The sequence below is a fragment of the Orycteropus afer genome, unplaced genomic scaffold, assembly GCF_000298275.1.
Source record: "Orycteropus afer afer isolate SDZICR_OR568_19922 unplaced genomic scaffold, OryAfe1.0 scaffold00116, whole genome shotgun sequence".
Lineage (NCBI taxonomy): Eukaryota > Metazoa > Chordata > Mammalia > Tubulidentata > Orycteropodidae > Orycteropus > Orycteropus afer.
The window spans coordinates 5,090,753-5,102,412 of record NW_006921703.1 but is presented as its reverse complement, the minus strand read 5'-3'; the positions used below and the strand labels follow the sequence as shown (position 1 = coordinate 5,102,412).

At 37.6% G+C, this 11,660-nt stretch overlaps 1 protein-coding gene across 1 annotated transcript in view; it reads right to left on the bottom strand.

Annotated features, from left to right (window-relative positions):
- Positions 1 to 3,116: 3,116 nt before the first annotated feature.
- The window catches only part of GUCY1B1 (guanylate cyclase 1 soluble subunit beta 1), a 59,058-nt gene continuing 50,514 nt past the window's right edge, over positions 3,117 to 11,660 (bottom strand). The window contains exons 9-13 of the mRNA XM_007943976.2: positions 7,641 to 7,878; positions 5,871 to 6,011; positions 5,228 to 5,382; positions 4,707 to 4,833; positions 3,117 to 3,140 (exon numbers count right to left, since the gene is read on the bottom strand). Of these exons, the coding sequence (XP_007942167.1) occupies positions 3,117 to 3,140; positions 4,707 to 4,833; positions 5,228 to 5,382; positions 5,871 to 6,011; positions 7,641 to 7,878 (685 nt within the window). The remainder of the gene's footprint in view (positions 3,141 to 4,706; positions 4,834 to 5,227; positions 5,383 to 5,870; positions 6,012 to 7,640; positions 7,879 to 11,660) is intronic.

Below are 11,660 nucleotides of genomic sequence, written 5' to 3'. Positions count from 1 at the left end.
AGTGGTTTCCAGGGGTTGAGCTGAAGGGAGAAGGGGAGTAACTACTAATGGGTACAAAGTTATATTAGGAGTGATGAGAATGGAATTAGATAATGATGGTTGCACAAACTTTTGTATAAACTAAAATCACTGGGAACTCTGGTGGCATAGTGCCTAAGGTATTTGTTTGCTAACCAGGAGGCTGGTGGTTCAAACCCACCATCCACTCCTGGGAAGGAAGATTGAACAATCTGCTTCCATACAGATACCGCCTTGGAAACCCAAGGAGTGGTCGCTGAGTCGGGACCAACTCCACGGCAGTGAGTTATCTTTTTTGGTTAACATTATTGAATTTTACACTTTAAAAAGGGGAAGTTTTATAGTATGTGGATTATATATCTCAACATTTTTTAAGCCAGTAAACTACAGAAAGCTAGAAAAGGGATTAAAAGGAAATTCTCAGAAATGTAGAAAATTGTTAACATTTGTGTAATCGAGGAGGTGAGTAAGGAATACCTTCTTTTTTTGTGCTTTGTGGATCCTGTGTTTTTTTGTTTTTTTTTTTTACAAATTAAAGGTTTGTGGCAACCCTGCATCAAGCAAATTTATTAGTGCCATTTTTCCAACATCATGTGCTCACTCCTTGTCTCTCTCTGTGTCACATTTTGATAATTCTCACAATACTTCAAACTTTCCTATAATACTATTCACACCAAAAAAACAACCAAGCTCACTGCTATCCAGTGGATTGCGACTCATAGTGACCCCCTTTGGGTTTCCTAGGCTGTAAATCTTTATGGAAGTAGATTCCCTAGGCTTTCTTCTGTGGAGTGGCTGTTGGGTTTAAACTGCCGGCCTTCTGGTTAGCAGTCAAATGCCTTGGGCATTACACGACAAGAGCTCCTTGCTATTGCACACAGTATAGTGTAAACACAACTTTTACACACATTGGAAACCAAAAAATTCAAGTGATTCTTTTTATTATGATATTTGCTTAACTGAAGTGGTCTGGAGCCAAACCTGCAATATCTGAGATATGCCTGTATATAACTATAGCTGTACAAACTTTTTTTTTTCTTTTTTATTGTTGTTGAAAGCACACATAACAAAATGTACACCAATTCAAACATCTCTACACGTACAATTCAGAACATTAGTCACATTCTTCAAATTGTCCACCCACTGTCATGTTCCTTTTCTGATTTGTTTCTCCCATACTAACATAACTATACAATTCTTTTAACTTTTCTTTATGTTTTAATTTTCATTAAGACTTTGGGGAATTAATTTCACAAAAAGAATAAAAATAAAATTAAAAAAAAAAAGAGTTATCAATGTCAACACAGCAGAGAGATGAGATACTGTGAAGACTGATTAGTGTTCACTGCGTAATTAGTAAGGTATCAGCGACCTTATGCAACGCAAACTCATTGCACAGAATACAATGCTAAGCATTGAGGGTTTAAACAGCAAGAGATAAACTAGAGACACTGATTGTAGGCTACTAGAAAAAATGCAGATTTGTTTCCATGGCATTCATTCATCTTTATAAAAGACCATCATCAAACTCAGCTGATCTTTCAATCTCCCCCATTCTCACTCTAATTATTTGTGTGTGTGTGTGTGTGTGTGTATATATATATATATATATATATATATATATAAAATCTCTAAAAATTGTGAGTACTTTCAGAGTTGGTTCCTCTTCATATTCATCTGTATATCCTCCTCATGTCTAGTGTTGTTACAGGTCACTTTTTTTGTACTAAATAAGAAGAGCATTTAAGACTATACCTACTTAAGATAAAAAAACAAACAAACAAACAAAAAACTGTAACAGTAGTGAATCAGAAAAAAAGTTTAAAGTCTGTAACGGGTAAAATGATAAAATGCATTTACAAATGGCATTCTAAAATGAGAAATAATAATATAAGTATCATTTTCTTGAAGTGAAACTATCTAGAGATAAGTGAAAAAAATAATTTATTGCAGATTCATTTATACATTAACAGAACATTTATACACATATTGATGTGCAGATATGAAATGTTAAATTTAAAGACAAACAGTTTTACACAGAAGTAGCTGTATTATATTGTATAAAGATAGATATTAATAAATTAACAGAGATATTTAAGAAAAAACAAGCCAATTATTCCAATAGTACTTCATTCTATGTTGAAATTAACCTAACATTTCCAAACATGGTGTCCTGTATATAATCACATTCTTTTAAGCTAAGAAAAAGAAGATCATTTCTGAGAATAAAAGGCCAGGAAAGGTTCTAACAGGAACATCTCAAGAGTGTTTTTCCAGCATGATTCTTGGATTTGGTTAGAGCCCCTAACATTTAGCCCAAGTCAGTGTAACAATCCAGGGGGAACAATGCTGCTTTCTATGACAGCTGCACATGGTTAACGAGATCAACAAGAGGGATGCAATACAAATGACAGTGTTTCAGAGGAATTGTAATTGCCACAGGATTTGAATTAGCTACCAAGTACTTTAATAACAGAGATGTGTTTTCCATATTTCTGAAGGAAAATTAGCAAACTTCAAAATGGTTACTATTTTCTTAGCATGCAGCCTGAATATAAATTGCATTTTCCCTAAAACTTATAATTCACTCCTTTAGAAAATAATATCTGTAATGATATACACCAACACTATATAAACTTTGTTATATATTATAGTCATTAAAATATAAATATATATATACATATACATGGAGCACTAAACAGATTTGGTAAACTATGCTATGCATACACATGGCCAAATACTGTTCAGTTTCATTTAATTAAATTCAGGAAATATTGATTGGGGGCCTACTACTTGCAAATCACCACGTTAACTGATGCTTGTAGTAGATTTTAAGACACTTGACGCTCACATCATCCACATGTAAAGTTAACTTTAGATATACTAAGAAAATATACTAAAACTTTAAATAACATAGTCAAAAGCTCAGCTAAAGTTGAATAATGAATGTGAGAGATATACCCAGGAGAATGGCTCAGCATAACTGAAAAGGACAGTGCAAAATATGTATCCACATGGAATAACTGCTACTAGGTTTGGCACATGTTTGGGGACAAATGGAACCTAATTGCAGTCCTCTTCATCCCACAATCCAAGATTCAGTTATCCTCCTCCTTTGTGTCCTTAAAAGTATAGAAAAAATAGGGAATTGATTTTCATCAATAATAAAGCTAGTTAGACTCAAATATACTGAAGTCATTACCATTGATTCAATTCTGACTCACAGTGACCCCATCGTCTACAGAGTAGAACTGCTCCATAGGGTTTTCTTGGCTATAATCTTAACAGAAGCAGATTCCGCCCCCCCCCCTTTTTTTCTTCTGTGCCACTGGGTGGGTTCAAACCACCAAACTTTTTGTTAGTAGTCAGAGTACAAATTGTTTGAATAACCTAGAGTAGTTCCCTTAAACATATTTCTTCTATGATAGTGTGATCTGCATTATTATTAACAGTTTTTGTAAGTCATTCCCACCTTAATTCTGAGTGAAACAGGGCCTAACAACTAGAATGATCAACATCAGAAGTGTAGTTTGATATATCAGAAGAACATCAGTAAGCATGTCAACCCATGGATAAAGTATTTAAAATAAAAGTAGCTGAGAGAAAATAGAGATAAATATTAAAACTCAGCATTCTATTCTCTCTAAATCAAAAAAATCTCACTGCCATCAAGTCAATTCCAACTCATAGTGAGCCCCTTTGGGTTTCTGAGGTGGTAAATCTTTACGGAAGTAGATTGCCCAGTCTTTCTTCCACAGAAAGTGGTTTGAGCCACCAGCCTTCTGGTTGGCAATCAAATGCCTTAGGCACTATGCCACTAGAACTCCTTTCTCTCTAGGACTAGTTATATTCTGAAAGTATTTTTAAGGAATGTGTACATGCAAAAAAAGTAATATAATCAAGTAGACTCATTTCTTCTGAGGAACCAATATATCAACAGAGCACCAAGTATCAACTTGCTTCTGATGTAACACATTGTCAGGGAGTGGAGACTGGGCATGACTTTAGTGAGTATAATCACACTTTGGGTCACATGAGGCCAGTTTGGACATGCCATCATCTAAGGTCTACTCTAGCACATGAGTTCTGGCTGAGTACAACCATAGTACTAGCAAGAACCTAAAGCTTCCAGTGGAATTGTTTAGATTCTGGCCAATTATATATTACTCTTCTTTCTAGGAGAAACACACAAGGGCCTAGGAGTTTCCTCAAACTCTCCAAACACTCCATAGGAGACAAATTGGCCCTTAGAAGAATGCTAAGCTTCACAGTTAAGAAACCTTCCATGAACTTCAGCCTGGACTTAGCCCTCATGGTGAGCTCAGACCCACCAAAGGAAGCTGAGGGAAAAGGCCAGGATAGTCCCCTCCAAGGCCACTTACTTTACTTGTATTTGAGCCAGATATCAGAAAAAGAACAAAACTAGGTCTTGTAGATCTAGAGTTTTTTGTTTTAATTTCACTAGAGAACAAAAGCCGGTAACCATAAAATATCCCCCAAGTGGTATTTATTGTTCTAACTGCTCATTAATGTTTCAGTATTTCCACTGCTTTCCCTAAGAGTTAATGTCTGTAAGCAAGAATTCTTTTCAAATGAAATGTATTCTTGGTGATGCTGATTTTAACTCCCATATTTATACTTTCTTAAAAAAAAAAAAAAAGAAAGAATTACTCTCTGATTAGTCATACCTCTGTTCCTGTATTTTTTCTGGATAGAAACCAAACTTGCATTGGTTCTTTTTTGCCCTTCATGGACACTGGCCCTCTGTGCTCCAAATGGAATTGTGGATCTGAATTTTCTGGTGTCATAAGACATCTAAAAGACAGGGACAGATAGTAGGGAGAAAAGTATACAAAGACTGCGTGGAGAATGTATATACTAAATATTTGATTTATATACTAAATAAAGAATTTATATTTAGTACATACTAAATATACTACAGTTATAAACTGAGACAACAGGAACACCTACTAATTTTGTATGTAAGGGGAATTGAAAGCTTGAGTAACAATGGCTTTTGAAACAATTTTTATGGTGATGTGGAACCATTCAAAATGGAAACAATGACCCAGTTTTCTCCAACAGATACCAACAATTCTAAGAGAGGAAGTGATAAACATTTAAAGGGAACACGATCACTCAGAGATTACACCTCCTGCAAAGACATCTTTCCCTTGTAATCAGTAAATACCAAGACATTTTCTCTTACCTGTATGTATATTCAGACACATTTATTTTCCCCTTCTCTCCAGTGGTTTCTGTTCTGCTTGTGAGGTTAACAGTATTCCCAAAAAGACAGTATCGAGGCATCCTCTGTCCTATGACACCTGTAACTACCTCTCCAGTGTGTATCCCTATCGTTATCTGCAGAAATAAAGGCTTTGTTTCAATAATTCTATCAGTCACATAACTTTTGCTTACTTTCTATTACAGAATAATGCAGTCATAAAAAAAATCATAAGAATTCTCTAGAACTCCAATTATATTAGAGAAAAATAAACAACTCTCACAAAAGTTTTATCTTCTGAGAGAAATATTGTTTTTCTAAGGTGTGAAGGTTTTAAAGATGTAAATCTGGCAATTTACTTGAGACACAGAATAGAACATTTAGAAAATAAACCAGAAGAACAGGAAGTTCTATCTTATCATCATGACTTTTGGCACAGGGAGTAGACTAGATATTTTCAAATAGGTAAAGAGGTTTCCCAGTTCTACAGAAGAATAAAATACAGGGGTTTCAATAAAAGATGATAGTCTACATTGTCAAGACATCTTTCCTTGTGCATATGAATGACTGTCTGGTCAAGATGTGAATCAGTTGCCACTATTAAAATAACATTTTATTTACTAACCTGAACAGATTCACCATCTACTTGAACCTGGCCAGCAATTTCCATCATGTCCAAGGCCAAGTGGCAAATGGATCGTGCATGGTGGATACAAGGCTCTGGTAAACCGCTCACTGTCATATATTTATCACCAACCGTCTCCACCTAACACAGCACATATGTAGATGGTCTTTGGTTAGCATAAAATTGATGGTTTCATTTGCTATCCTTATACAAAAATATTTTTCCCAGGCTACCAGCAATTTAAAACTCTCCTCACTCTTAATTCTTTTAAAATAATAATACATTCAACTCCAACATAATGAAGCCTTATAATTATTTGAAATTTACACATATAGCACCTGGAGTCTTTGATTACAGGCAGATAAAGATGAAGCATTATTTTTCCTCTAGTAAGCACTAGTTTCCCACATCAGATCTTATAATCCGGTGTTGTTGTTCTTGTGTGCCATTGAGTCAATTCTGACTCATACATAGCAACCCTATATGACAGAGTACAATTGGGCCATAGGGTTTCCTAGGTTGTAATCTATATCTACAGGAGCTGATTGGCAGGTCTTTTCTCCCAAAGGGAGCTGGGTGAGTCCTAACAGCCAACATTTCAATTAGCAGCTGAAACTCAACTATTTGCTTAATCACCTAAACTCCTTTTATAATACGGTAGATTATTTTATTACCTATTCCCCTACCCCCTCCCCAAAAAAAGCTATGCTTTGATGGTACAAAAGCCATCATCTTAAATTCAGTGATTTATCATAGTAATTAATCATTTATTTTTATGATGTACTCACCAAGTGCTAAATGTACCTCAGAAAAAAGACTATAAAATAAATAGTCTTTGTGGAGCTTATATTATTCCAGATGCCTAAGAATGGTTTAGTTAACATTCTTGCCTTTATGAAGCAATATTCCACTGACTTCATTTTTCAATAATATATTTGTTTCTAATGAAACAAAGGGCAGAAATGCCTTATGAGTATTTATCTTCAAGTCGATATTACCTGAAGGCAAATCTGAGTCCCCAGGACCCTTTCTCATGCTCCATGACTTGTTTACTGGGCGTTTATGAATGTGAACAACGTCAATTGCAGAGCACTAAAGGAAATGCTATGTTTATACTAAATATGATAAACAGTCTGCACAGATTTGTTATCCTAAGTGCAAATAAGCTGCTGAATATTTCATTTTTCTCCATGAATCATCTGCTCCATGAAACATCATTTTGATTACAAGGAAGTGAAAGTTTTATAACACGAGGTAATTAAGAAAATGGTAAATACTGAATAAATGGAGGCTTCCCCAAGGCTGCAGATGCAACAGTCAGAAAACTAAGAGAAATAACTCTGGAGGATAGGGTCTGAAAATCCAGACTCTGAATGAAAAATACTGCATTGGCTATGATGGGGGTCTCTGATGCGCTGGTTCAGTGGGAGGATTCTCATCTTCTATGTGGGAGAACTGACTTCGATTCCTGACCAACTTCAAGTTCAGCCACCACCCGTCTATCAGTGGAAGCTTACATACTGCTGTTTCTGAACAAATTTCAGCAGAGGTATCAGATTAAGATGAACTATAAAGAAAGGCCTGGTGATCTACTTATAAAAATCAGTCAATGGAAATTCCATGGATCACAACACTCCAATCATGGCGATGGCATTGAACCAGGCAGTGTTTCATTTCATTGTGCATCAGGTCTTTATGAGTTTGGGGCCAATGAGACAGCAGCTAACCATAACAACAACAGACTTAGTTTAGTTTGTCTTAAGGACTTACCTTATAGACAAATGGATTTTTCCGTGAATCTGTCAATGTGTCAAATCTGGTGTAGAGGTCATTAAGTAGATTGACGATTTTCATGGCTCCTTCTCCAGATGCATGCTTACTACAGAATGTGTTGAAGCCCACAATGCCACTGAAGAGTATGGTCACATTGTCATATCTTTTGGCAGGCACTGGACGCTTATGTCTCAGCTCATTGGCAACAGATGGAGGAAGGACTGAATAGAGCAACCTGTTCAGTGGAATTAGAAGAAAGTCTGTAAGAAATGGTAGGAATATTTTTGATATTTCTACTCTCTTTTTCATAGAACATCAATGTCATTTTTACTGTAAACACCTGAATTCTGATGATAAACTCTAAAATTAGTATAAATTATGTTGTTGTTGTTAAGGCCATTCTGATTCATACCACCTCATGTACAGAATTAAATACTTCCCAGTCATGTGCCATCATTATTATCCTTGCTATACTCAAGCCCATCATTGCAGCCACCATGTCAATCCATCTCATTGAGAGTCTTCCACTCTTTCTCTGACTCTCCACTTTACCAAGGAGGTAAAATAAAGTCTGGTCATTCTCACTGCTAAGGAGCATTCTAGCTGCACTTCCTCCAGGACAGATTTGTTCATTCTTCTGGCAGGCCATGGTATTTTCAGCATCATTCAACAACACCACAGTTCAAAGGCATCAGTTTTTCTTCAGTCTTCCTCATTCACTGTTTAGCTTTCATTTGCATATGAAGCTATAGTAAAAAAATAAATAAGTAAATGACCTGGGTTAGGTACACCTCAGTCTTCAAAGTGACATCTTTGCTCTTCAACACTTAAAAGAGATCTTCTGAAGCAAATTTGCCCAGTCCAATACATCTGATTCCTTGGCTGTTGCACCCATGGGCGTTGATTGCAGATCCAAAGATAAGTTCAATCTTTTCTCCATTTATTGTGATGTTACTTATTGGTCCAGTTGTGAGGATTTTTTTGTTGTTGTTGTTTTTGTTGAGTGTAATCCATACTGAAGACTGTAGTCTTTGATCTACATCAGTAAGTGCTTCAAGTCCTCTTCACTTTCAGCAAGGAAGTTGTATCATCTGCTTATCACAGATGATCAATGAGTCTTCCTCCAATCCTAATGCCACATTCTTCTTCATATAGTCCAGCTTCTTGTATTATTTGCTAAGCATATAGATTGAATAATTATGGTGAAAGGATACAACCCTGACTCATACCCTTCCTGATTTAAAACCATGCAGTATCCCCTCGTTCTGTTCGAATGACTGCCTCTTGGGCTACATACAGTATACACATATAACATGAGCAAAATTATGTGTTCTGGAATTCCCATTCTTCTCAACATTATCCATAATTTGTTATGATCTACAGAGTGAAATGCCTTTGCATAGTCAATAAAGCACAGGTAAACATCTTTCTTGTACCCTTTGCTTTCAGCTAAGATCCATCTGACATCAGCAATATCCCTTGTTCAACGTCCTCTTCTGAATCTAGTTTGCATTTCTAGCAATACCCTGTTGATGTACTGCTGCAACTGTTTTTGAATTATCTTCAGCAATATTTGACAACAAATCAATGGCATTAACAAAGTTATTTTCTCACAGTTTAAGAGGCTAGAAGTCTGAATTCAGAGAGCTGGCTGTGGGGAAAGATTTTCTCTCTGTGAACTCTAGAGGAAGGTCCTTGTCTCCTTTCAACATCTGTGGGCCTGTCATTTCTTGGAGATCTACAGGTTTCTTGGCATCTATTTTCCCCTTGGTCTAGAAAGTTCTCGGTACAGGGACCCTGAATCAAAAGACATGCTCTGTTTCCAGCTCTTCTTTCTTGATGGTAGTCAGGTCCCTCCGTCTCTGCTTGTTTCTCTCTCCTTTTATCTCTTGCAAGATAAGCAATGATGCAGGCTACACTCCAGGGAAATTCCCTTTACATAGAATAAGGGCTGTGATTGAGTAAGGGTGTTGCATCACATCCTAATTCTCTTACTATTGATTGGCTACTAACATCAGTTCACATCATGGGGGATAATTACATCATTACATAACTGCCAAACCACTGAATTATTGCCCAGCCAATTTGACACATTTTTAGGGAGACACAATTAAATCCACAATATTTCACTCTTTGGTCTCCAAAAATTCATGTTCTTGCCATATATAAAATACTTTCATCCTTCATATAATCTCAAAAATCTTAACTCCAAGTCCAAATTCCATCTGGAGGCAAAATTCTTCCTTATCTTTGAATCTACAATACAAATCACCTGCTTATAAAGCACAATGGTGGAACAAAGCACAAACTTAGAGAATTCCATTATAAATAGAAGAAATTAGAAGGAAAGAAAGAATAATGGACACTAATTGTTGTTGTTGTTGTTATGTGCCATCGAGTCACACTCGATTCATAGCGACCCCTCCTTGGATTTCTGAGGCAGTATCACTATGGAAGTAGATTGCCCCATCTAGCAAGTAAAAAATCCAGCAGAACATTTACATCAGCTCTCAAAGCTTGAAAACAATCCTCTGTTCTTTGAGACCATCTATGCAGACTCTCTACAGACTGGGTGTTGGCCACATTCTCTGGATTCTGGGTGGAGGACCCTTGGCTCTGGGCTTCCGATCCACCTTTCAAGCCTACTGGGACAGCAACTCTGCTCTTTCGGCTTTGAGCAGCCTCATTCTCCTAGTCTAACTGAATGGAGATTCCACCCCTTTGGCCCTAGCAGGCCTTGTTTTTCTGCCCCTTGACAATGGCAGTCCTACCCCTGCCCTCCCAATCTGGGCAGCAGATCTGGCACCTTCCCTCTGGCACTCATGAGCAGCAGCTTCACACTCTGGAATCAAGTTGATGAATATCTGAATCTTTGAAACCTAGACTGTTGCCCAGCCTTTGAGACCCAGCAGGCAGTGGTTCCTTTGAGGCCGCAAAGATCAAAGCCCTATCCTTTGATACAGAGACAGCTCTATTTCCCATGCTCTTTTTCTCTTCAGCTTCTACTTCCTGGTTCCTTGGCCTCTTGGTCCCTTGGACCTCTTGGGCTGGACTAGCCTTTGCCCTGATTGAGCAAATGTTGCAAATATCTTTAGGTCTACCAGTAAGTACCGGAGACATACCACTCTACCAGTAGGCCTTGGCCCAAAGGCATTCAGTTCTCTTGCTCCTTGGGTCAGCAAGCCTAGCTCTGTCAAAAAGTGTCCAGAGGCACCCCACTTCACCTAGAACCATTCTGTCCAAATGCATTCAACTCCCTTGCTCCATAGGCTAGCTTCCACACCGTGTCATGCTGTTCTCCTGGTTCTGCCGCTGCTTTTCTCTGCTTCTTGCCGTCTGTGCCATTTCCAGTGTTACAGTTCTCCTCACTTCCTTTTGAGCTCTCATGATAATTGCCTTTGATATACGTAATTAGAACAACAGTCTCTTCAAGGTAATGTAGGCTTTTACTTGTTGTTGTTGTTGTGTGCCATCAAGTTGGACCTGACTCATAGCGACCCCTCCTTGGGTTTCTGAGGCAGTATCACTACAGAAGTAGATTGCCCAAACTTCCTTCCAAGGAGTGGCTGGTGGGTTTGAAATGCCAGCCTTCTGGTTGGCAGTCAAATGCCTTAAAACTCTCCGAGCCTCTACCCATTACCCAGTTGCCAAACTGCTTTCACATTTTAGGTATCTGTTAGAGCAGCACTCTGCTCTTCCAATACCAAATTCTGTCTTACTTATCTACCAAAACAAAACAAACCAAACTCACTGCCATTGAGTTGATTCAGACTCATACCAACCCCTGTTGGGTTCTGAGGCTGTAAATCTTTTTATTTATTTATTTTTTATTGTGATTTGGGTGAAGATTTACAGAGCAAATTCATTTTATATACAGCAGTTCACATATACTTTATCTCATGTCATTGACCACAGTTTATCACAATGCAACAGCTCCCCTCCCACTTCCTCCCCATAGTTACCTCTTCCCAGTGTCCATCCCTTCATGCACTCCTGCCCCCTGAGCTGTCTCCCTGT